General features: G+C 37.2%; 1 protein-coding gene across 1 annotated transcript in view; it reads left to right on the forward strand.

The window, feature by feature from the left end:
• WDR70 (WD repeat domain 70) overlaps positions 1–27,813 on the forward strand; it is a 227,813-nt gene that overhangs the window by 195,393 nt on the left and 4,607 nt on the right. Inside the window, exons 14-17 of the mRNA XM_012736463.3 lie at positions 6,603–6,703; positions 8,324–8,403; positions 10,381–10,497; positions 12,381–12,543. Of these exons, the coding sequence (XP_012591917.1) occupies positions 6,603–6,703; positions 8,324–8,403; positions 10,381–10,497; positions 12,381–12,543 (461 nt within the window). The remainder of the gene's footprint in view (positions 1–6,602; positions 6,704–8,323; positions 8,404–10,380; positions 10,498–12,380; positions 12,544–27,813) is intronic.

Genomic DNA, 27,813 nt, shown 5'->3' on the forward strand with positions numbered 1-27,813 from the left:
GGAAGATTTACTTTTCCTTTATTTTGTCGGTTTTACATACTGATGATTTCCAACATATATTTCTTATCTAACAGGGATTTATTAAGTTTCATACATTTGTGCTTTGTTCGTATAAACACAGTACTGGTGGTTGCTATCTTTATTCCCATCTCCAATTGTTGATAAATGAGGAAAGATAAAGGGGCCTGGGTCTATGTAGATAAGATTGAGAAAGGTGGCTATAGGTAGTGCTTCCGAAGCTTTTTCACAACCTAGTCCTTGTAATAAGTGATGGTATGTGATATAAATGGATAAGTCTACTCTTTGCTAGAAATGACTAGCCTGAGGCTCCAGCGCCCTAGGCCCCTCTCAGGTATGAGGAGCTCCATATCTTGGCACACCTATAACCCATTCTTTGCCCACCAGTGGGAAGCTCTGCTACTCTAAGTGGATCCCCTGGTATGGGGCCTCTGGGGTGTTGGCCTTTTAGGATGACCACTCACCCGTGCCACTCACCCTGTGGACTCCAGCTTCCAGCTCCTGTTTGTTTCCTGCTCCCAGCTTATCATTAATAAGAATAATCACCAGACTTTCTTTAGTCATTACTTGTACTTTCTTTGCTTTCATAAATTCTTCTCAAGTAACAGGATTGGAGCAAACTAACATTTAGTGTTTTGAATTAGATGAGGAAAATTGTATTTAATTTTCTTACTCAAGAGATATTCTATTTTCTCTGAGAACTTTTTCTTGTGATGAAATTCTTTAGGCAGGTTCATTATCAGATACAGATGTGATTCATTTAGTGCCAAGAACAGCTGCCAGTTTCCAGATTTTGCTGTTTTAATGATTCCCTTAATTTTAGAGCACAGACTATAAACGAATTGCCTTTAATAAATCCATTTTCCATGAATTTGATGGGAATTAATTTGATAATTAGATGTCAGGAAAAAGCATAATCCATGCATCTGTACCAAATATTTATGGCAAGTGCAAAGCAACACTTTTCTTCGCTTGGTTTTTCTGCAGTAAGCCCTACATTTATGAAAGTGCTATAGCATTTTTTTCTTCACCATTGGGCTTCTATATGGCTTATTAGGAAGAGGATTTTTCAGGACAGGGAAGGGAAAAGATTGAGAAGATTTCTGGCTAAAATGGCAATTTCTGTAAGTCTGGCCCAGGTAGAACTTCATTGGAGTTGGAGGAATGTGGAGGAGAAAATGTGGAGAGTAGGCGTGGGCTCACTTAGAGAGAAGTGTAGAGAAAATGTCTGCCTTTGATCTTTTCCATTCTGAGGATGTCTCCATGGAGATCAGGTAGGTGTTATGGAGTCTTTTTATTGGAGACTGAGGCTTTCTCACCAAGTTTACTTCCTGAACTTTAGAGATATGAGGCCAAGTCACATGGCCCATGCATGCTGCAAAGCCATCCCAAGGAGCAAGGCTTTGAGAGAGAATGGAGAGACAAGGACAGGTCAAATGGTCTGGAAAACAATTCCCATCTTACTTCCTACTTTTTTGGTCCAATATCTTAATGTAGAAAACCATTTTTTTCCCTCTGTGAAGTAAATCTTGGGCTTGTGGAAATCTGCAGAAAGTTCTTTCTCTAATACCTTTCTGTTTTTATGTGCTTTCTTTTTATTTGCTTTGGGCTCACATCTTGATCTGTGTTCTTACCATTGGAAATCGGCACACACAGCACCGTTCCAATGTGTTGGAGAGTCCTGAGGATGTCTGTGACTCAAAGGCTGCCTCTATACAAGTGTGCAGATATATGTGATAGTCTCCTTCATGGACAGGTGTCAGACTTTTTGTTTGAAAATTCTGAAAAATGCTTGTTCTCCCAAGGAATTGCTGAGTTAGCTTATCCATTCTTGTACTATATGACAAAAACCAAATGTGAAAAAAACAGATGGAGTTTGGTTTACAGTGTGGGTCAGCAGCTGGGGAAGATCAGGAAATGGTGTTTCAACATAATCGTGCTTAAGGTATAAAGTTATGAAGACTGTTGGTCTTCTTTTAGCATGTAAAGTAGAGTAAGGGTGGTGTTTAGATATGCGTTGTACAGACACCTAAGATATTGTGCAGGCATTGATTTCTTTTATAGTAACATTTCTGAACTGGGAACTAGTGGGCTTTTTCTTTTATGAGGTTAGTAGTACCATCTGCTTTTTAATATAAACTTGCTCAGATTTTTACTTCTGGCTTAGGTGGGTTTGGAAATGATTTAAAAACTCCTCTCCTCCCCGCCACTCCCACCCTCACTCCCATCTCCCGATCTTTCAAAATAGGGCTTTGCATGGCTAAGCTGTATAAGGGAATGAACAATGGAATTGAAGAAACCTGCCCACCAATCCAGCACCTCTATGAACAAGTGACCTTGGGAAAGTTATCCACCGTCCTATAGGCTCAATTTCTTCATCAGTGAAATGGGATGAGATTACTAACTTTGCAGTATTGTGAGGACTCAATTACATTAGATTATAAATACAATGTTCCAGATGCTTAATATGATAGTTCCCTTCCCACCATGTCCTAAAATATAAATCCATTTCTCTTTAGTTTTCTCCTCTTCCACCCCTTATTTGTTTATATGATTTCACTCAAAGTAAACCCCAAAACCACAGAAATAAATTATTTGGAATTTTTTGTGGCCTTTTCACTTTTTCTGAGGGGTAATTCCAAAATTCCTGTTTTGGAATCTTGATCCTGCTAGTTGTACACTGTGCTTTCTTCTTCCTCAATCTGTCCCCTCTTTTCTCATTGGTCTGGGTAAGGAAGAAAGATCTCTGGGTTGAGCACATGAAGGTCTTGTAACTCCTAGTCATCTCGCTTATGATCTCCAATCCTGGTTACCATCTCCTAGTAGCCACTGTTAAAACAATGTACTTTTGGGGAAGTTTGTGGTTATTCTGTGCCAAATTATAAGGCTAAAATGCATGTGGGCTTTGGTTTAAAAGGATAAACCTAATTTGATGCTGAAATGGAGTTTAGCTTTAGCAGCTAAGGGAAGCCATTAGTGGACACACGTGTTTTGGTAAGATGAAGTACATTAGAGTAAGAATAAAATGCTTTATCAATTTAATTAAGCAAATCGGTATATTAAAATATGCAGACTGATTTCATAATCTGGTTCTTTGTATTACAATGGCCTTCTGCCATTTGAATCTCATGATATGTGAGGGCTTTCTCTTTGATCCTTACAGATCTCATGTCTTGATGTTCTTCTCTGGTTCTTTGATTCAGTCTTTCTACCCTTATTTGCTGCATTTCTCAGTAAATCTGTAGGTCTGAATGTATCAGGCCCTCAGCCAAAGAAGCATCTTTTCAAGAACAGGATGAAGGAAGTTTGGGGTGGTTGGCTGATTGAGTGATTGCACTCTTTCTAAGTATTTATAGCTTATCTGTCTCCTGATGGTTCCTTGGGCTTCTAGCAGGCACGTGTCCCATTGTTGTTAAGCAAAGCCTGGTATGTATGTTTGACAAGTTAGCAGCGTGGCGGCTCAGATTGCTCCCCAGCCCCAGCCACAGTCTCAGGAATTGTTTGGTTTGGCAGCTGGCCAGCACTCTGCTATAAGATGCATTTCCTTGACAGGACAAAGTGTGGAGCCGCATTAGCTGCAAAGTTTACAAAGGTTAGCCAAACACACACAATAAATATTAATAAACAAAAAAGGCCCACCCACCTTTGACTTTGAATTCTGTTTCTTCATTCCGTGTTTTAGAATCCCTGTAGTGTTTGATTAATAACCAGTCTTAGGGTAATTGAGCCTTAAGTATCCTTTGCCTAAGTCAGACTTCTCACAGGCCTCTCATTGGCTGCTTTGGTGACTCATCGCCACAGTGGATGGAGCTCTGGAATGACTGTTTAGATCAAGGGGTCTTACTTGCCTCTCCCTGCTTCGATGTGAAAGGAGGGTAAATGTGCTTCTCCATAAGAGCTTATACTAACCAGCCATGTGTGTGTCTAAGAGCTCTGGAGGGTAAAGGATGTGAACAGGAATAGAGGCACAGTGCCCTGGAACTCCCTGGAAAGCAATTGGACCTTGGTCTGTTGGCCTGGGCACTTGCCTCTCTCTAACATTTACACCCTCACCATAGAGAGAGAAACAGTAACCTGCTGCCCCTGGAAACTGCCTATTTGGCTGGGTGTCTTGGAATTTATCAGGCCTACATTGTGGATCTTTTCCAATTCTGCACCCTGCTCACTTGAAAACATATTTGCGAACCAGTAATCTTAGACTGCTTAGCCAGACCTCCAGAGAACCAAGAAAGAGAAATAACTTTAATACTATGTCCTTAAGATAGTCCTGGGGCCATTTGTGGATGGCTGAGATTTCCGAAAGCCCTGGAAACCCCTTTCATCGTCTTCTCATGATCTCTGGTTCCTGCACATTCTGTCTGTAGGACCACATTGGGAGGGAACTAACCTTCCTGCATTTGTAGGATACCTGAGTATAATAATGATATGAAAAAATCAAATTATTCCTCATGGAAAAGTAATGATTTTAACTTGAAAATTATCTCCAGTTCTACCTAGCAAAGCAATTCATTTAGGCATGAGTGAACTGTAGCTTTTAATTCATTCCATCAGCAAACATTTGTTGAGCATCAGACACTAATCAAGGTACTTGGGATGCATCGCCAAACAAAACTGATTGATATCTCTGCCCATGGGACATATGTTCTAATAGGGGAGGCAGACAATTAGTGCCCTTAATAAACAAATTATGTATTTTATTAAAAGGTGATACATGCCATAAAAAGAAAAAGAGAAACAGAGTAAGGGGAGTTCTGGGGCACAATTTTAAATTAGATGGTCTAAGTAGCAGTGACATTTAAGTAAAGACTTAAAGAGATGAGTCTTGGCTTGGATGAACTTATTCTAGATAGGGTTACATAAACATGACTTTATGAAGTTATGTTTGTGACTCTCCTCATGTTTCCATATACCTGGCTGTGACCATCTGGGAATTTCCAGTGGTGTAGGCGTGGTTCTCAAATTAGTCTCAGTGGTAGAGCACCTGGAAGTCAGGCTGCACTTTGTAGACCATGAGCTTATTTCTGTCTTACCAACCAGGAACAGTTTTATTAGGAGCAAATGTGACTTTTATATGCATGTATTATAAAGTATGTTTTATAAGCATATATTCAAAACAATCATAAAAACCCAAACTATCATATTAAATATAATTTATAATTTTCTAGTTTTTCTGTTTATATTTACTCACTGTTATAACTCTTTTATCATCTTTTAGCACTTGCTAGCAGACATTGGTTAGCAGGCACCATAGAGCAGAGGAAAATTGTGGAAAGGAAACCTAAAATGATGAAAACCTGCCCTTTTAACTTAATTTTCTCCCTCCTGACAGGGAAAACACAGCCACTCTGATTTGATTTTCTTCATAGAACATCTCAATCCTCTTCAGCAATGTTTAGCTTAAAAACTCCTTTTCTAGAGTATTGTCAGATATGAATTAGAAGTATTACAAACTCTTTTCAGCTTTCTCTTAGTTCCTCTGGAATGTCAGAGAAGGATCTGTAGCCATTTAACTATATACATATTTTTTGCAGGTCAGTTAGGAGTCAGAATTTCTACAAAAGGCATCTCAGAGATTCCTAGGTAGTCTATTAAACAAAAGAATGGGATGACTTGAGACAAGGAACCAAAGAAATTCAGCCTAAGGTAGATTTAAGAGATAGAAGTTATACCGTTTTTCCCTTAGTCCCTGTACATAGCTTGGCAAGTGATAGGTTATTAATAAACATTGAATTAATGTTTCTATTCATCCCTTGCTCTATCAGAATGAGTACAGAATGAGCAGAAGCTTACCAATATTAGCTTCATCTTTTTTCCCTTTAATTCTATCCATGCTATCCCTTCCACCTCTGCCCTCTTACTGCAGACACAAATTAAAAACAGGTTGTAGTTCTCATGGTTCTTTTTGACCCTAAAGCACCAAACTTATTTTCCTCACCAGTAATGAATTCAGAGGATCATAACTTCCAGTGAACTTTCTCTTAAACAGCTTTGCATTCAGGTTAAGGTCAAGTCTTTGTATTCTGTATCTCTGTGTTACTTCTGCTATTGTCCTGCTGTTTTATCTCAGAGATAGGGAGAGATTATTAAATGCCTACAAATGTGTATTGTTTCTGAAAAAGCTTTATGAGATTTTGATCTTTGTGAACTAAAAACAATAACCACCTGGCCTCAATCTGCTGTCCAGAGGGACATATTTAATGTGTGTAAAAGCATGAAAGACTGAGATCTAAGTTTGCTTTGGTGGTAAGCAAAACTGAGTGATGTGGATTCAGCATTCCATGATGCCAGCCTCATGGTAATGGAGCTGGGACGCCTAACTGTTGTGGTTTCAAGGCTGTCGGGAAAAGAGGGTAATATCAGGAAGGGAACATCATTTTTACTTTTATAGAGTATCACACAGATAATAAGTGAATGGAATCTTAACCTCAGGAACACAACTTCATGGTTTAGAAGAAAACATCCTTAAAGTTACAGGTAACCATCAGGATGATAGTTGATTTACTAAACTAGCCATCACGGTAACAGCAGATTTTTTTCCACCTTATTTGACCTCTTTAGTTGACTGCTATGCCTTTCCTTTTCAGAGTGTTGTCCGCTGCCTGTGGCATCCAAAGCTGAACCAGATCATGGTTGGAACTGGAAATGGACTGGCTAAAGTCTATTACGACCCCAACAAGAGTCAGAGGTATTTCATAAGTATTGCCTCTTTTAGATGGATGACAACAACTGGGGGGAGGACTTTTTTCACTCCTGCTTTTATTTTTCCCCCTTTGATGAGGATCCACCCTTTTAGAAAATGCAGCTGGCACAGAGTAAAGCCTCAAACTCCTAGGATTGTGCTTTAAAGAGGATTTGAATATCACCCTTGATCTGTACTGAATTCAAAGTGAAAGTTTCCTGGGGATTTGCAGTTCTTTAGCTGAAATGTTGAGTGCAAGGGGGAAAAGTGCTGCCCGCTTTGCATACCACCCTGGACAGTGGCATTAGCAGTGATGCATGTAAGGGATTAACAAAGCAGGGAACTCACCACTTAGAGGAAATGGAAACGGCTTGTCCATTTTGTTCCTTCTTTTTGGCTTTTAGCAGTTACTGATCTGGATGTTTGGCAAGGTTATTCTCTGCCAGCGGAAAGGGGCAGCAAAAATAATTTCCCTCTTAACCCCCATGCCCACCCCAAGTGTCAAATGTGTTTCAAAGGTCTGAAACTTCACTAGAAACTCAATCAGTTCCTCAGTTATTTCTATTTTCCTTGGGGCACAAAGGTGGACATGTGTCACCACCCAAAAAAGGATGGTTTCTCTCTCTTAAAGTATAGCATTTGATTTACTCTTTCTTTAGAGTAAGCACTGGTCCACAAGTATTAAAATTCACATATTAAATTCATTGGGCTCCCATATAAATCTGTTTGGAAGGTCCTATATCCTTTCTGAGGAAAGGAAAGCCATTATCTTGTTAATGAATATTCATTGACCATAATTTTGCTCTGAATAAAAGCCGACAGCCCTCTCTTCCTTCAGAGCTTCCTAGACTAGAGTTGGAACCCTTGCCCTATAAAATAAAGTATATATTATGGTATTTAAGAACAAATAGGATTTTATTTGTTTTTTAATACAGAAATTGAAAATGCTAATGTAATTAGGATGAGAAGGAGTCTATTTCACTTGAGAAAATGATGAGCCTCATTTCATACCACCCATTTAGAAGGCACTCTCTTTGGAATCTTAAAGAAATTTGCATATTTATATCTGCTTCTCTTGAAAGCAATAGCTCAGTATTGCCAAGGAGAGGTGAAATGTCCTAAATGCACTTTTGGTTAACCCCACGAATTCCTGAGCAATAGCCCTTTGGCAATGCTGTCAAGCTTAGTCAGTTCCAGACACTTGTATTTGAGATGTGGATGTATGCCACTTGGGGTGTAGACCACCCAGGTTGCTTTCATCTGGGACATAAACTAAAACTTGAACCCTGGGATCTGTAGGGTGAAATGGTTAGTTAATTTTATTAATATTTCTTTAAGATCTTAAATTTTTAAGTTATTTCTATAGGTTTTTTTAGCTTATGTCCTATTTCCCTGTTATACCTCCAACCCTTTTGCTTGGTAGTAACCACCGACTGACAGACTTGCTTTTCTGTAAGTTTAATCCCCCGTCACTGAGGCCCCATCTGTTGCCATCCCTCAGAAAGGCAGAGACTTCACTAGACAGAGTATGTGCAGAGTATGTTCCTGAAAGTTTCTAATGCTTTTGACATAGCCTGTCTATTTCTAAGACCAAATAAAGGAAATGATTTGCTTTTACCTCTTTAGAGGAGCAAAATTATGTGTGGTTAAAACCCAGCGGAAGGCGAAACAAGCCGAGACTCTAACCCAAGACTACATCATCACCCGTAAGTTGTTAGCATGTGTCTCCATCATACATCTCTCTTCTACTTTCATGTGGTATTGATTGCACAGTTTTAGAGACAGAAAAAGCCCTCAGAGATCAGGCATGTGTTACAAAATCTCCCATTCATGTGGATGGACTACGAGTCATGTAGCAGCTAACCCAGTTAGCTTCTGTGACTCATCACAGGGACAGGGTTATTTCATGTAACTTTCAGCCCAAAAGGGAAAAGCTTATTTGAGCCTAATGCATTACACTACAGCAGCCTTTTAAAGAATAACAGTCTGTTCTAAGAATAAATAAGGAATGCTGGTCTTGCAATCAGGAGGCCTGGCTTTGTCTGGTTCCACCTCTGACTGGCAGTGTGATGTTGAACAACTGAACTTCATCAGGAGAGTGAGGAGACTAGCTAAAGGGTCCCCTCCAGCTCCCTCTGAAATTCTATGACCATGTGCTAGACTACTCCAGAGGCATTTATATAAAATTTACTACCTGGGGTATGAACAGAAAGCTTCCTAGGGCAGGGCAGAGTGGCTTCTCTCACATTTGTCACACAACTTCATTAATCTGACAGATCTGTTTTCTCAGAGCTGCCATCCCAAACCTTCCTAGGAAGGAAATCTTGGCTGCAGTAGCAATTGTCATTAGCAGATGGCCCTTTGGACTTTATCAGTGAATCAGTCTAAAGACCAGGGGGCGCTGTACTGCTGGGTGTTCTCCCTGGTGGTGGGACTCACGTAAGACCAAGTCCCTTGGAGCTTATGATTAGTAAAGAGATCCCATGACACTTTTTGCAAGAGTAGAAGTGTTAAAGTCGGTGTCATAACCAGTCTAGCTCATGTAATTACATGCGACCTACTTAAATTCCTCCAGTCGTTTGAAGTGAAAAGCTATTTTTCCCCCTCCTAAAAATACTGTTGTGTTGTGTTGCCCGATAGAGTGACGGGCGGCTGTGTTTCTCAGCTCCCCTGACTCAAGGCAGGCGTGTTTTGTGGGTGAGTGATATGGTCTGGCCCCGGTTGGCAGTAGGGGTAGAGGATAGGAGGGAATACCGAAAGAGTTTTTGAGGAGTTATAGCTATTTCATTCATATTATAAATTTCTGTTAAGCCTTTACTTTCCTTCTCCTGGTCCCCTGGAAAAAGTTTCTCTTTTAAAAGACGTTTTAATCTGCATGTAAAGGTTGAAAGAAATTATGCTGTTACTTTTTTGGGGCAAGGAAAAGATAGTTATTTAATACTTTACCCTTTTCCGTCTCCCCCAGAATATTATACTGTTTCCCTTATAAATTTGTATACTCTTTTATACTCTGAAATTTGATTTTGACACTGAGTAAAGGACAACAGCAGTTGAACAAATGTCACTCTGGGTTTTAGTCTCTTGTCCACCACACAGAAGGAGGGACAAGGCCCATCAAGTCCCCATGCCTGGAGATTTCGGCATCCCTTGTATGCAAGGCAACCTTTACCCCAGTTTCAGTGGGATAAGTGCTTCTCCCTTCCGGTTACTCAGTGTTGTCAACTCCTCCTGAGAGGTGGTCACATTTCAGAAATGTGTGAAGTGATTCCAGTGTCTATGAGGCATCTGAGGAAATCAGGGCTGACAGCAAGTTGCTGGCATTGTTCACATGTGGGTCCTGAAAGAAAAAATAAGAGGCAGTCCCAATAAGAGTTTCTTTTCAAAATCACAGAAATTAAGTTTTAACTGCTACTCATGGTCTGAGAGATGGGTCTCCTCACCAATGTTTCCGTGACAGTATCTGACAGTATTTCCTGAGTGCCATTAGCTGCCAGGAGAGGTGAACAATAAATCTGGTCTCAAACAAAATTGGCTAATTGGTTACAGTAAGACTGTCTTTTATTATTAGATGAAGGCTGTCATTATGACTTCCATTTCATCTTTCATTTAGTCATGCGTTAGCTGTGTTTTTGGATGGAAGGGTTATTATTATAATGAAATTTTTCAAATGTGACTTCTTGCAGCTCATGCCTTGCCTATGTTCCGTGAGCCCCGCCAACGAAGTACAAGGAAACAGCTGGAGAAGGACAGGCTGGATCCCCTGAAGTCGCACAAACCTGAACCTCCTGTAGCAGGCCCAGGTGACTGTGATCTAGCTAGTGACGCAAAAGGGGGCAGGACTGGGTAATTGATATAGAATTGGGAGGATCTTCTGGCCTTGGATGTTCTTTGTCTTCAGAGACATTTTACTAGATAGTGGTTTTCAAAGTTTTCTGTTTTAGCCACAGAACTTTAAAGATCTGAACCCCAGTGTATAAAACTGATAAAAATGTAGCTGCCGTGCTGAAGTAGGGAGGAAGCCTGGAGCTCTTTCTGCTGAGTCTCCAACTTGAGCCCTTGTAGGTGACCTCAGGGGCACTCAGGAGCTCCTAGGAACCCAGTGTTAAAACCACTGCTCTCAATATTGGCTTAATATATAACACTGGGCACTTTGACCAGAATCCTGGCTGGATTAGATTTCACACAGGGCAGAAAGTGGCCATCCATTTAATTTTGTGTTAATAAAATGGAGCTGCCCACATAACTAGAATAAAACAAATAAAAGTCCTTAGAGTTTTTAAGAAATAGATACCAGAATAAAGGAAGGTAGCACTGGCTATAGTACAGCACATACTTGTTTCTGTTTTCACCTGTGTGGTTTCCATTTGGACTTCATTCATCTGAGCCTGAGTTTTGGACCTGCATCTATTTGGCCCGCTCTTTCAGCATTGAAAATATCTCACATATTGATCTCAATTATTTTTTTTCATTTTCTCTGCCACTGCCCTAATCAAAGTTCCTAAATAATGTTCTTGCCTGAGTTATTGTGAACTCTTCTAACTCAGCACCTTATCTCAAGTCACTCCTTCTTCCCCCACCCCACCTTCATTCATCTTACACACAACTTTCATCTTAACTCCTCTAGCTTTCACGTTGCTGCTGCCCCAGAACCTTCACAAAGCTTCCCACTGTCCAATTGTATTTTCAGAAATTCAAGATTCTCTACAATCTGACACTAACCTACCTTTGTAGCTTTACACCTCATTTCTCTTCTACTCTGACCTTCTGATATGACTGCTGATTCACTCCTGTCCCCAAATACCCACTGGACTCTTTGTGCATTTTTATACTTAACCCATTCTGCTCATTGGACATAACCTTCTCTACCATCTGAGCTTTCCCAAATTGGATCCATTTCTTTCATAAAGACCTGCTCAACCACCTTAGCCTGAAGTTCTGTGTTCTTCCTCTAAGTGCTATAATAGTTACTGGCCCCACAAATTCTCTGGCAGTTAATTATTTCTTGCCATATTTAGTTTCTTCTTATCTTGATTTGGGAAATTAATTGTTTAGTGTCATTTGGCTTTTCATGTGTTTATTTTATCATCCTAAAAAGTAATACTTTTTTTTCAGCACCAGGCACTATTCTAGCTGCTAGAGAGCCAACAGGGAACAAATTCGTGTCCTTAAGGCACTTCCTGTCTACTAGTTCAATTACAGTACAGTAAAGTGATATGAATCAGTATGTTCAACCTGTTTGTTTTCGCTCATAATACCCAGCAAAGTACCTGGAAGGTACTTGGAAGATGGCAACCCCTAAGATATGTTTGTTTCAAATGAAAATAACATCTAATGGTATTGGTTATTTTTATTAATTGAATTTCAAATGTTCATGCTGGAGAAATTTTTTTAAGGGATGTATTAATACATGGCAAATTATTTGTAATTTTTTTCTATATTGGTATCCTATAAATTAAATAAATAGGACATAACAATAAAAAAGTCTCTACTTAAAAATTTTATGGGGAAGTTGAGGTTTGGTGGTCTCTTACTTTAGTTCTGATTATTATAAATGAAAGCTGACAGGAAGGTATTCAAAAACTCTGGCAGTTTACGCTTAGATAAGTACAATGTACATAGTATGCCTTGTGTTTAGTTTCTGATGTGTTCAGTTTCTAATTTGATTTTTTTTCTTTTGAAATAGGTCGTGGTGGCCGAGTTGGAACCCATGGGGGCACTCTGTCATCCTACATTGTGAAGAACATTGCTTTGGACAAGACTGATGACAGTAACCCCCGGGAAGCCATTTTGCGTCATGCCAAAGCAGCAGAAGACAATCCATATTGGGTTTCTCCAGCATATTCCAAGTAAGAACATAGCTTTTTAAAATGGAAAAACCATTATGCTTAATGAATTGGGAAGGACATAACAGTAGTATTTTGCGGATCTAATTTCTCCATTTCTTATTTCATACTTGAGCATGAAAAGTAGGCTGCGTACTTATACCCTTGAAGCCTAGGCATTTGTTTATATTATACGACTCTAAAATAGTGATTTTTAAAACTAAGCCAGTTCCATCAGAATTATAGCCTAGTATAAACCATTACGTGAATTCTATCCTATCTATGATTATAACAAACAAACAAACAAAATCACTACTGATGTGCATTATCTTAGTTGAGGAGGATCAAAAGCAAATGAAGGGGAGTAGTTTGTAGTTCTGGGATTTATAGATCTGTATTTGTAAGTAACACTGCAGAATATATCCTGCCTGCTCAGAGTCCCTAAGATAGTTTAACATGGGAGAACATGTAGTGGTTCTTAAAGCCACTAAACCAGCTACATTTTACACTAAAGGTACTATTGTAGAATTTTCAGCGTTTAAATTTTTAAACTTTTTATTTGAATTAATTTTAGCCTTACAGAAAAGTCGCAAAAATAGTACAGAGAGTATAAATATAGTCTTTACCCAACTTCCTCCTAATGTTAGCACCTTACATAACCATGAAACTAACACTGTACAATACTGTTAACTAAGCTGCAGACCTTACTTGATGTTCACCAGTTCTTGCACTCATGTCTGTTCTCTGTTCCAGGATCTCACAATGCATGCAGCTGTTATTTTGTCTTACTCTCCTATAATCATAACAGTCTTTCTGGTCTTTCATGACCTTGATGCTTTTAATGAATACTGGTCAGTTATTTTGTAGACTTTCTCTCAGTTTGAGTTTGCTTGATATTTTCTTATATTTGGAATGAAGCCATGCATGTTTGGCAAAAATAACACAGGAGTGTTGTGTCCTTCTCAATGCGTCATATCAAGGTCTTCACCATGTTAATATGTCTTATTACTGGTGATGCTAACTTTGGTCACTTGGTTAAAGTGATGTCTGCCAAATTTCTTCACTGTAAAGTTGCTGTTATTCATTTTGAGTTGATAAATTTAGGGGGGGATGATATTTTAAGACTATGCACATCTTGTTTATTAAGATTTTGCTATCTGATTTTATCATCCATTAATGGATTTGCCTGTGACAGTTATTCCTATGGCATTTGCCTAATGGCGATTTTCTGTTTCACTCTTTCCTTCTGTTTATTAATTGGAATTTTACCTAAAAAAAGAGTTATCCCTTCTCTCACATTTATTTATTTTCAAATTTTTTTATATTGGCATGGTCTGTAAAATATTTACTTTATTCTATGAGTTAAAATTCAATATTATCTCCAGCTTTGGTCAATAGAAGCTCCTTCAGAATGGCTCTTGTCATCTTTCAACAAGCCCATATATATTTATATATATATATATATATATATATATATATATATATATATATGTTAGTACTTTCTTACTTTTTGGCACTACAAGATGTTCTAGGCTCATCTTTGTTTTTCTTTTTCTCCATCCTAGAATCAACCACTTCTCCAAAGATCTGATTCCTTTTGTTGAAGGATAGTATTTAGAAGCACAGGGCTGTGTGCTGGATGTGCTCATTGCTACTAGAGTACCATTGCTTCTAGGGCCTCTCTGCTGACAGAGCTAGGAGGCATACGTATGCACACTAACCTGTTCATATACACACATCTGTATTTCCGAATATACCATTCTGTATTTATATTTTAAGACCCATGAGTTTAAAGTGATGCTTCTGACTTTAGTCCTTTACCATGGGGTCATTTAGCTTTTCTTCTTTCCATATTTGTAACTTCTTTCTCTGTTAGTGAGAAACACAGCTTGTCATTGTTCAATTCTAGTGTACACATAGAATAGTTTCAGAATTGCTAACCCATACCCCTGTAAGAAACACTTTTCCTATCTAGATTATAGCATTTATGGTACAGTTCTTTTTATCTTTAGCTTTATAGTATCTAGACAAAGTACTGTAAAAGTAACTCCTCTGAAGTTACTTAGAGTAAATCTTTTCTTCACCATCCCAGTCAGTATGGATGTGTTATGCAGTTGAAATGCAGTTAAGTTCATGTTAGTGTTTATATTCCTTTTTTAGGTTTCTCCCTCATTCTGTTTATTTTCAAGGGTATGTGAAATATTGCTGTGGTGCCAGAAGTCAGAGCTTTAGAAGAGGTACACTCGGAGAAGTGTCTCATCCTCTTCATGTTCCTCGTTCCCATTCCCAGTCCCCCTTGCCTACCACCCCCTACAGCTAACCAGTCTCATTAGTACCTGGTTTATCTTCCTGTTTTGCTTTTGTGCAAATGTGCAGATATGTATTTTCTTATATCCCCATATTTCTTACATGAAGGGTACCATAGTCTAAATACTCTTTTTTCATCCGTTTTTTTGGTCTAAGTTCTCTTTCAAAATCTATAGAGAGGTATAATTACATCATATGAACACATCCAAAGTAAAGTGTCTTTATCCAAATCCAGCTTTTATCCCTAAATAGTTGCTAATCTGTGATTATCTACAAAATAGTTTGTTATCTAAATGTTTCTTCATTAACATTTTAGTATGAAATTTAACTTTGAGAGTAGTATTTATAAATACATTATGTCAACTACTTTTTTTGTTATGCTGTTTTTAAAATTTGAATTTATCAGTTTAGGACTCTGTTTTATCCCTCATCTTTATCGAGATATGATTAATAAAAAAAAATGTATGTGTCTAGCTGTATGACTTGATGGGAATAGTCTTTTGGGCCTTGTTTTTTGGTTTTTTTCCCACATAACAATATGCCTTTTTTTTCTCACATAACAACATGCCTTAGAAATCACCCTATATCACTTTATACAGCCATTCTCATTCTTTTTCACAGTTGCATAGTACTTCATTGTATGAGTGTGTCACAGTTTATTCATCCATTCTCCTATGTATAGATATTTAGGTTGTTGCCAATATTTCGTAATTACTAACAGTACTAACAGTAGTACTAACAGTACTACAGTTAATAAACAGTACTACAGTAAATAAACTTATCCACATGTATTTTTTGTATTGTTAGAGGTATATCCAACTTTTTTCTTGATGTGTTTATGTTTTCTCTTGAGGAAACTGGAGCCTGATTACTTTTTAAAACATTAATATGTTGGAAAAAGTCCCTTATGGACCACTCAGCCTACATGTTGTACTGATATCAGCCCCCTGTCTGCTGATCATTAGGAGCTACTTTGCGTAAAATAAAATAAAAATACATTGTCTTAGCTTGGGTTCCTTAGAGGCAGATACTTAGATAAAGCTTCATGTAAAGGTGATTTGTTAGGATATGTTCACAGAGAAAACCAGTAGGGGAGTAGAGAAGTGTCATGAATCCAGGCAAGGGCATAGTATCAAGCCAAGTCCCAGGGACTTTGGCCCAGTCCTGCAGGGTTACCCTGAAGACTGTGGTCAGAGTTGTCCTGGTCACGGGCATGAAAGCTATAAGGGGGTACTTTTACTCCCTTAGTTGTTGGTCATTGGTGATGGCTGGAGATGGGGTAGAGGAAGACATTTCTAGGCACCGCCAGCTCTCCAGGGCTTTGGAGATAGGTGCTACAGAAAGCACACTGTCCACAAATGCTAAAGGGATTTGAGGTTATCTGGGGTGGGGGGCACTGCATCCTCTGCTGTATGTATTGTAGCAGAACAGGCTTTACTGTGTAATGGCAAGGGTGGTTGTTCACAATGTGTATTAATAACGAAACAGTACAGATGGAATATACCTGAACAATGAGTTGGATAATATTACAACAGCTAAAAGGGCCATTTCAAGGCTGGGTAGCTAAATAGTATGCCTTTAGCCTTCCTCTGTATAGAATTTATATTTGTATAAGTTAATATACGCGAGTGCATCATTGGCGTCCTAGATAAACTTATAGATTATGCCTATATTGACATTTCTGTTTTTAATTAAGTATTCTCTGTTATTATGAGGGTTTTTTTATACTTCAGAAACCTAATAAAACCTTCAGTACTAGAAACATATCAAAGATTAGTTGAGAAGAGAAAACAGAGCAGTAGTTTAAAATTTGCTAAATATGGTGAGCATCATTTTGTTGGCTAGCTGCTTCAAATATGTGTGTATATGTTTACACACAAAATAAGTCATTGAGGATGCCTTCAAAAATATTGAAATGATACCGTTTGCTGATTATTGGTTGATATTAGCAATCCGTAATTCAGAGGAAAGTATCAAAGACCTAACTTACCTTTGAAGAAAAAGAAACACTGAGCAGATTACTTTTAGAAACTGCTGGATACCAAGTCATTGCTAGAACCCAGGCCAGGAACCTGGTCTTAGAATTTCCAGGTTATTGTTCTGACAACTAATTATTTTGATAAAGGATTAACTTCAATTTAGCATGCAATTTTCATGTCTGAGTTTTTGAGTAGTACATACAGTTTTTAAAAAATTCCAGTAGTACTAAAGGGTTACAGTGGCGATCTGAAAGCCTCCCTGTCACTTAACCACAGTTCTGTCTACTGCTTAGAGATAACAGCCACCACAGGTTCTTAAATATCCTTCCAAAGAGAGTTATGTGTATAGTTACATTCGTTGTTTAAAAACACAGGCATATAGCATGTTTAACAAGCTAGCCTTTTTTTGTTGTTGTTTTGTTTTTTGTTTTTTTTTTACTTAGTATATGTCTTAAGATTGGGCCAGATCCATCTATACATATTATTTTTATAATTTTAGGGGATATAAGTGCAGTTTTGTTATGTGAATATATTGCCTAGTGGTGAAGTCTTGGCTTTTAGTGTAGCCATCACTCAAATAGTGTACATTGTACCATTAGTAATTTCTCTTCCCTCACCACCCACCCTCCCAGCCTTCTGAGTCTCCAGTATCTATTATTCCACTGTATGCCTGTATATACCCTATTATTTAGCTCCCACTGATAAGTGAGAACATGCAGTAATTGACTGTTTTCTGAGTTATTGCCCTTAAGATAATGGCTTCCAGTTTCATCCAAGTTGCTGCAAAAGACATTATTTTATTCTTTTGTATGGTTGAGTAGTATTCTATGATATATACATATACCACATTTTTAATCCAATCATCCATTGATGGACACTTATGTTAATTCCATATCTTTGCTATTATAAATAGTGCTGTGATAAACATACAAGTGCAGGTATCTTTTTGATACAATGATTTCTTTTCCTTTGGGTAGATACTCAATAATGGGATTGCTGGATTGAATAGTAGTTCTATTTATACTTCTTTGAGAAATCTCCATACTGTTTTCCATAAAGGTTATATTATTTACATTCCCACCCACAGTGTATGAGCATTTTATTTTCTCTGCATCTTCACAAACATTTGTTATTTTGACTTTTTAATAATAGCCCTTTTGGCTGGTGTAAGATGGTATCTCATTGTGGTTTTAATTTGCATTTTTCTGATGATTAGTGATATTGAGCAAATTTTCATATGCTTGTTGGCCATTTGTATGTCTTCTTTTGAAAAATGCCTGTTCATGTCCTTTTCCCACTTTTTAATGACAAAAAAACGTTTGAGTTTGTTGTTTGAGTTCCTTGTAGATTCTGGATGTTAGTCCTTTGTCAGATGTATAGTTTGCAAATATTTCCTCCCATTCTGCAGACTGCCTATTCACTCTGTTGATTATTTTGCTGTGCAGAAGCTTTTTAGCTGAAGTCCCATTTGTCTATTTTTGTGTATATTTGTTTTTGAGGTCTTCATTATGAAGTCTTTGTCTAGGCCAATGTTCAGAAGAGTTTTTCCTAGATTTTCTTCTAGTATTTCTATAATTTCAGGTCTTCATTTAAGTCTTTAATCTATCTTGAGTTAATATTTGTGTATGGTGAGAGATTGTGGTATAGTTTTCATTCTTCTGCAATCCAGTTTTCTCACCACTATTTGTTGAAGAGGGTGTTCTTTCCCCTGTGTATGTTTTTGCTAACTTTGTCAAAAATCAATTAGCTGTACATATTTGACTTTATTCTGGGTTCTCTATTCTGTTCCATTGATCTATGTGTATACATTTATACCAATACTATGCTGTTTTAATTACTATCACCTTGTGGTATAATTTTGGAGTCAGGTAATGTGATGCTTCCAGCTTTGTTCTTTTTGCTTAGGATTGCTTTAACTATTTGATTACTTTTGTGGTTCCCCAGGAATTTTAGAATTGTTTTTTCTAATTTTGTGGAAAATGATGTTGGTATTTTGATAGGACTGATTACAGTGAATCAGTAGATTGCTTTGGGCAGTGTGGTCATTTTAGTGATATTGATTCTTCCAATCCATGAGCATGGGATGTTTTTCCATTTGTTTGTTTCATCTGTAATTTCTTTCATCATTGTTTTATAGTTTTCCTTTATACTTTATGTATGGATATATTATGCTTTTCTAAAACAGTACCCTCCTGGAGAGCAGTTACATTGTTTTCAGTCTTTTGCTTTCATAAACAATACTGAAATTAATATCTTTGGACATACATATTTGCCCATATGTGTAAAACTTCTAGAAATAGAATTGCTAAATCAAAGGCTATTTGCATTTTAAATTTGTTTAGATAATGCCAAATTTTTCTCCAAAGATAATTTTTAAACAGCTGTCCAATGTATCAATGCCTCCTTTCCCTCATCCTTACTAAGAGAGCATATTGATTTTTATCTTTGTCAATCTAATAGGTGAAAATTTGTAATTTGTACTTTTCACCTAATTTTTATAATTCTTGAGCACCTTTTCATATGTTAAAAGCCCCTTTTCCTATGAACTTTCTTTTTATATCTTTTGCCCATTTGTGTATTGGTTGATTGATCTTTTTCTTATAGATTTATAAGATTTTTTTATATTAAGAAGGTATGTCATGTATTGCAGATATTTCTCCCAGTCATTTTTTGTTTTACTTTGTTTATGGCATTTTTCCTAGGTAAAAAATTTATTTTAAGGTAGTCAGATTTAGAAATTTTTTCTTTTTGAGCTTTTTTGGGTTTTAGTTAGGAAGGCATCTATCATATAATATTATTTTTTAAATTATCCCATATTTCCATTTAATACTTTTATGGTTTCATTTTCTAGAGTTAACCTTTTGATTCGCCTGGCATTATTTTATGAATGAAGTAGTTATATTTATTACCACAAATGTGATGACCTAAAAACCAGAAATTGATTTTCTCACAATTCTGGAGGCTAGTAGTCTGAAATCAAGGTATTGGCAGGACTGTAATTTCTACAGAGGCTCTAGGGGAAATTTTGTTCCATATATCTTTTGGCTCCTGGAGGTTACCTGGTTCCTTGGCTTATAGGCACATCACTCTAGTCTTTGCCCAATCCTCACATTGTCTTCTCCTTTGTATTGGTCTTCTCCTTTTCTCTCTTATAAGGATACTTGTAATGGCATTTAGGGCCTACCCAAGATAATCCAGGATTATTGCCTCATCTCAAGATATCGCTCCTTTTTCAAAATAAGGTAACAATCACAGCTTCCAGGGATTTAAGGTCTATCTCTTTGGGGGGAACCATTTTTCAGCCTACCATAGTAGACCTTTAGTTTGATTTTTTTCCAATTGGCTAGCCAGTTGCTATAACACTTTTTACTGGATAATCTAATATCCCTCATTAAATTGAAATGACACCTTTATTATTATACACAATGTCCTTACATATAAATTTTAATCAATTTCTGGCCTCTTTGTCTGTTCTATTAATTGGTCTGTCTATTCAAGTATCAGTACCAGTTTTCATTATTGTGTAGCTGCCTACTCTCATTGTTCTTCTTATCAGAATTTTTCAATCTAATTTTTGCAGGTCTCTGTGACTTTCTAAATTATTTAATAACCCCCCCAAAATTAATGATACTTTTTTAGTGGAACTGAGTTACATGTATGTATTAATTGAGATAGATAGAATTTTATAATATTGATTCCTTCAAACTAAGAACAGAGTTTGTCTTTCTGTTTAGTCACATCACTGTATCCCTCAGTAGAATTTTTAAGTTTTCTTGATATTTATATTTCACATTTTCTTTTTTTTTTTTTTTTTTTTTTTTGAGACAGAGTCTCACTTGTTGACCAGGCTAGAGTGAGTGCCATGGCGTCAGCCTAGCTCACAGCAACCTCAAACTCCTGGGCTCAAGCAATCCTGCTGCCTCAGCCTCCCGAGTAGCTGGGACTACAGGCATGCGCCACCATGCCCGGCTAATTTTCTATATATATTAGTTGGCCAATTAATTTCTTTCTATTTATAGTAGAGACGGGGTCTTGCTCTTGCTCAGGCTGGTTTCGAACTCCTGACCTCGAGCAATCCGCCCGCCTCAGCCTCCCAGAGTGCTAGGATTACAGGCGTGAGCCACCGCTCCCGGCGACATTTTCTTTTAAGTTAATTCCTACTTATTTTATCTTTTTCTGCTGTTATAAATAGGATATTTTCTTCCACTGAATTTATAACTCCTTTGTATATGGGAACACTATGTGGCTACATATATGTGTATTACGTATATATATTAATTTTGTTTCCAGTTATTTATTGTATTTTCCTGTTGTTTTAAATAATTTTTTATCCAGTTTGGTTGGGGTTTACCAGTATAAAATTATATCATATGCAAATAAGTTTACTCTTTTCCAGTTTTTATAATTGCTATTTCTTTTTCATATTTAATGGCATTGACTACTGCCAGAACAATGTTATATCAACGATAGTGCACATTCTTTTCTCAATTTGAATTTTAATAGGAGTGATTCTATTACAATAAACCATATGAAATTTCCCTTTTTGTAGGTGAAAAAAAATCAAATATCAGCAGTTTCATATTATTCAATCTAATGGCATTTCCCCATAAAATATAACTTTTAAAAAACACATACAAGATGTTAAGGAAGAATCCATTGCTTTCTATTTTGTTTATTCATTCACCAAAAGATTTACTGATTTACACACCTACTGTGTGTCAGGTGCTGTTCTAAGATGTGAGGACATGCTGTCATTATGAAGCTTATATTTCAATAGACAATCAATAAATCCATAAATATTAGATGGTAGCAGTGCTAAGAAGAAAACTAAAATAAGGATAAGGAGAGCGTAGAGTAACTGGTAGGAGAATAGGGTGCTCTTTTTAGATATGGTGTCCAGAGTAGAGCCTCTTCCAAATTGGTCTTTGATATGAGTGAAATGAGGGAGGGAGCCATGCAGATACTTAGGAGAAGAGGATCCCATGCAGGGAAAACAAGAGGCATTTATCGAATTTCTATATCCCTATGGAAGTGATCATTTGTGATTTTTCTACTTTGATCTATGAATATGAAGAATTATATATTACTAGATTTCCTACTACTGAACCTTCCTGGCATCTTTGATATCAGCCTCACATGGTTGTGGTTTATTCTTTGTCAGGTGTTAGGCTGGCTTCCTAAAAATTTTGCATGTTTTTCTTTTCTATATATACCCTCAAACTGTTTTAATACCATTAAACTTATCTATTTTGTAAATATTTGATAGAATTCACCTATAAAACTGTCAAAGCCTGGTGTTTTTGTGGAGTGGAGGGTGGGTAGGAATTCCTTAAATTATCTCTCTTTTTCCCATCCCCTCCTGGCAAATAGTCTATTTGGATTTTCTGACTTGAGGATGCTTGGTAATTAATATTTTGGGGGTAATTATTCATCCAGATTTTCAGCTTTCTTCACATAGAGTTAATTGAAGCTAAAGATATTTTTGTTCATTGGTGACCATTACGTACAGATATTTTTCTCTAGTATAGGTGATTTCTTGTATTTATAATTGAGTAATGTATTAGCTTAACAGTAGCTCTGCAAGGTGAATAGAACAGATATTATCATATCCTTACCTTGCTTGTGAGGACACTGGAGCTTTGAGATTTTGAGATTTGCTGTTAACGGTGACTGAAACTAGAAGTAGTCCTCAGTTCTCTTGATCCTTAACCTGATGAGCTTTCCAGAGGATTGGGCTATCTCTTAATGTACACCTTCCTGCTGCTGCATTTTGCTCTCATCTTTTTCTTCCACCCAATTTCATCACCTTGCATTTATTGCATACTAACTAAGTTCATGGCACCCACCGTCTCTCCATGGCATGTAATTTGTTAGCCAGGATCGCAATGCTAGTCTCCCGTGTTCACCTGCTAGAGTATACTGTTTACTGCCAAGTGGCAAAGTGTTTGAAAGGAAGCTAATATTTAAAAGGATCTTTTCATAAAGGTCACTGTAATTGAGAATGTGTGCCTGGTTGTTTTTCTTCACTGCAATTGACTTCTGTCAGTGATGAAATGAAGATTTATTTACTGTATCTTCCTAACCAGTTACTGACTTAAAAAAAAAAAAAAAAAAAATAAAAAATATTTACTGTATCTTGCTTTATCACAGAAAAGCGCAGACATTCCACAAATCTACCTGCCTGCACATAACATATACACACCTGTATTCTCCAGTGATGATCATGAAGAGTCTTAGAACACTTTACATTTGTCGATCGAGTATTTAAGTTTCATTTCTGGCATTAGCAGTATAATAGCCACGAAAATTTTCAAACACAGCAGGATCACAGAGGACTCTTGTTCAGCCACACACGGGCAGATTCAGTTACAGTTTCTTGTTAAAAGATGCTGCTGGAGGGAGAGGAAAGGAGCTGGCTAGGGAGTAGTCAGGATGTAGGTCCAGAATGCTATTAGCTTACACATCAGACAGGATAGATGTGTGTGGGAGCCTGGACTCTGGCCAGCAGCCTGACAGCCTGACAGCTCTGTCAACCATGGTCACTTTTCTTGCCAGATAAGCTGCCATTATTGCTGGCTCAGTCAATTTCATTTTCAGTGTGCATGTCTTGTCTGATACTGGATATGTGAATGTGTGTGTGTATGTGTTAGAATATCATTCCCGCCTATAAAGCATTCATTTAAGTCATGTTGAGTTAGTAGGCAGTATTTAAAGAGGTCACTCTGTGAGCAAGTGAAGGTTGTTTATATATTATTTGTGTTAGGAAGTGATATAAATGAACAGAGAGAAAAATATCTTTTTTCCTGAGTTATGTTTAGATGACTAATTGTCACTGTCCACCATATTTCTATGTAGAGGCCAGTGTTTCTCAGCATGGTTTTGTGCACTGTCTGCATCAGAGTGGTGTGGGGCGGTGGTGCTTAAAATGCAGATTTCTAGACTCTGCCCCACACCAACTCAGTTAGTCTTTGTGGGATTGGGACTGGGAATCTGCATTTTAAGAAGTGCCCCAGGTGGTTGTTTTGCACACTAACATTTTGCATAATACAAAAGTAATTATGTAAAACTAACCACAAATGATTCTCTCTTAAGAAGATTCAAACTTACAGACTAGATTATTTCAATTATAGAGATTAGTAGTGAAGAATTATTACTTACATAGCAAAAGAATTTCCACGAGGTTTTTTGTTTTTTTTTGTTTTTTTTTTTTTTTTTTGAGACAGAGTCTCGCTTTGTTGTCCAGGCTAGAGTGAGTGCCACGGCGTCAGCCTAGCTCACAGCAACCTCAAACTCCTGGGCTCAAGGGATCCTATTGCCTCAGCCTCCTGAGTAGCTGGGACTACAGGCATGTGCCACCATGCCCGGCTAATTTTTTATATACATATATCAGTTGGCCAATTAATTTCTTTCTATTTATAGTAGAGATGGGGTCTTGCTCTTACTCAGGCTGGTTTTTGAACTCCTGACCTTGAGCAATCCGCCCGCCTCGGCCTCCCAGAGAGCTAGGATTACAGGCGTGAGCCACCGCGCCCGGCCGAGGTTTTTGTTTTAATAGCAAGCTGATGTGTTGTGCTTAACACATAAATTATTTTATTAAATAGATTCTACATACAACTTGAAAATATATCTGTTATTTGAAGTGAAGAAAACCTAATATCCAAAAGCAAGGTATATAATAATAATGATAGTTTTTTGTACTCACACTATGTTGGGCTTGTTTAAAAACTTAATATATATTATTCATTTAATCCTTACAATAACCCTATAAGGTAAGTGGTATTATTGTCCCCATTTTACAGATGAGGAGACTGAGGCTTATCATTTGACCAAAGCCACATGGGTAGCAGGAGGCAGAATGGAGATTTGAATGCAGGTGTTCCAGCTTCAGGGTCAAGCCTGTGATTTTTAACTACTACAGTGTGCTGCTTCTCATCACATAGCAACTAGTAATAGCTATTGGAAAAGTTGAGTAATAGCGAAGCTGAGAAGATTATTGTGTGAGCCAGCCAGGCATAGCAGAGGGAATACTAGACTAACAATCAGAAGTCCTGGGGTTTAGTTCTAGCTCTGCCACCCCCTGGTGAGTCTCTTACCTTCACTGAGGTTATTTTCCTTATCCATGAAGTAATAGGATACACCAATGCCTGGCTTTCATGTATGTTTTTGAATAGAAATTGTGACACACAGTTATATATTTTATAAATGAGAACTTAGAGAGGGCTTTGGTAATACCTGGGCTGTCTCATGGCTGTATGTTCTTCAAAGGTTTTATCATTCTAACTTGTGAATCCATTTGGTGATAAGGTAGCTAATGATGAGTTTATAGGGTTCTTTCTTTCTCTTTTTTTTTTCCTCTTTCCACAACTTCCATAGGTCTCGTGTATGTCCCTTTATCCTTCTTCACATGGTCTTTGAACTCTCACATATAGTGGTGTGAGTCAGTATGCCCTACTTATGAGTCTGAGATGTGTTTATTTATTTTCTAAAATATTATGTGTTCATTTCCTGAAGAAAATAGAAAATTCTTTATCTAGAAACATCTTGTTGCCTCTCATCTTCTTATGTGTCCCTATTATTTAAAAAAAAAAAAATCTTTGATTAGCTCTTCACCAGAAAGAAGGAATCATTTCAAGTGGAATCTTTTGGTCAAGTCTTTTATTTGATCTTAATAATTCTGCAATTGTGATGACTGGGTCAAAGTTCATCTGGGCCGTATTCTTTCTAACAGGGTTAACAAGTGTGTCAGATTGTCAAGTCATGGCTATAATTGACTTTGGCTTTGAGGTTTTCCTTCATAATAAACAATGGGCCCTGAGCCAAAAAAGCTTGTGGTTTATACTCACATACTGATGACTAAATAATGCAAGTGATTTCCCCTCATACTCATTCTGTTACCCTGAAGCTTGCTTTATGCTTTTGGAATGAATCATATTAGAAGAACATCTATAATTAAAAAGAATTTGACCTGTGGACTTTTCCATCGTAGCTGAAAACATTCTGATGACTTCACTCTGGCCTGAGTGCTAGAGAAGGAGTGCAGAAGGCACAGGTTCGTCAGAAAGTCCTGCTAATACTTTGAATCTCTCACCCAGTGCATCCCAAAAATGCTCTTTTAGGTTGCAGAGGGAATCTTTGTTCATTACTGCTGTACACACAGTTCCTCTGGATGGAAACGCTGTAGGTGGGGCTCAGTCTGTTGAGTTTGTCACTTTCCTATGGCACAGAGTGGTACAGACTCACTTTGTACAAATAGTCTTAAAAAATAGTTTTTTTTCTGTTTCTCTGTTTTTCCTGAAGGGTAAAATTAATCAGCACAAAGTATCAGCTAATCAGAATTTCAAGATTTGAGAAAGACATTTGCTTAAGCTTTTTTATTTGCATTATGAAATCATATTAACTATTAGCAAATGCAGAGTTACTGAAGCTAAAGCAAAATAACCCTTCTCTGATTTGTTTATTTAATGGTTGGCAGCAATAACTATGTTGATACTAATCTGCTCTCCTTTTCTTGGCAACTCTGCTAAACAAGTTGACATATGTAGCCGAGTGCAAAATGTTTACTATTCTCCAAATGAGTTAATCAAACTGGAAAATACAAGTTTCACATCAGCCCTCTTTAAGGTTAGGTTTTAAATTGACACTTGGAAACCTGCAAGTGTGGGCCTTAAACCAGTAAAAGAAATAGTCTGGATAAAAGTTACTTCATTTAGGTAGATACTTCACTGGTTCTCCAGTGAAGCTTACTGGATCCCCATTAACCTGTTGAGCACCCAAGTGACTGACTATATATTTGCCTGAATGGAATGTTCCCCTTACCTCCTTTTCCTTCAAGTCAGTCCCTTTATAGCGTTTTGTTTTGAACAAGGGAGAAAAATCTGCCACAAGTAAGCTTGAGTTGATAACTTCTTATCTCTTGAGAAATAAGGTATAGAATTCTGGAGGAATTGATTAAATAGAAGTCAAGGAATAGATGGGTAATATTATAGATATGCTTTGTCAAATTGGTGGAATATACTTCTTACACATTATTTTTTTATTTATTCCTATTTTTCCTAAGTTGCTGCCATGTCTTCACTGTTCATTTGGTTTGGTTTGTTCTACTCTTCCTTGTGGAAACACCCAACAGAGTCTATGTTAAAATCAGTGTACAAATTCCATTTCTCCAGATAGTCCAAAAGGAAATCCATTTCTGTGGCCATCAATGATGTTAATAGAGACTTAGAAGGTATATTGGTTGTTATTGTTGCTTATTTGTTTCCTATTGGCTTTACAAGCAAGTTTTTGGAACAGCTTTTAAATGTTTTCAAATCCATTAACGTTTTATCTTTTTTTTATGAGTCATTTTACTTTTGCCTGACATTGTTGATTTATTTTTATAGTAATTTTCTATGCCAAGGACAAATTAGGCCATCCCCCAGGGAAGAAATCTCTTATTCTATTCCTAACTTTGCTAGAGGTTGCCTAATCATCTCTGTTCCTCATTGTCTTGATAAAGTGGTGACTAAAGAAATCCATTTAAAATGTCCTAGATAGTCCTGAATTGAATTTTTAAAATATTTCTTATATGTGGATTTCCAAACTTTTTCAAAAGAATAACTGCTGAAAATAAATTCAAAGATAAAAATTGCTGGGAAAAAAAAAAAAAGAATAGCTGCAAGTTAAAAGCCGTAATTCCCTCACTGTGCTCCTATAAAACACTGGTGTTCCTTAAGCTAGATAGAAATGTTTAGTGTGCTAACATTGAATAATCTTTTTTGAAGAACCCTGTCTTTATTCAGCAAACATCTCTTATTAAAGGCTCTGAACTATGCTATAAGAATGTTGGTTTTGAGAGCGGGATGGATTAGAATGAGGCCTCTTCATGCCTATACCCAAGAATCAAAGACTACTCCTTAAAGGATGGGCCTGACAATGCAACCCCAAACTTTATTCCTTCACCAAGTCTTCACTAGCATCATACAGGGCCAACTTTTCCAAATAGGAGAAATATTTTCTTACAGTTGGAGGA

Source organism: Microcebus murinus, chromosome 11 (genome assembly GCF_040939455.1).
Source record: "Microcebus murinus isolate Inina chromosome 11, M.murinus_Inina_mat1.0, whole genome shotgun sequence".
Taxonomy (NCBI): Eukaryota; Metazoa; Chordata; class Mammalia; order Primates; family Cheirogaleidae; genus Microcebus; species Microcebus murinus.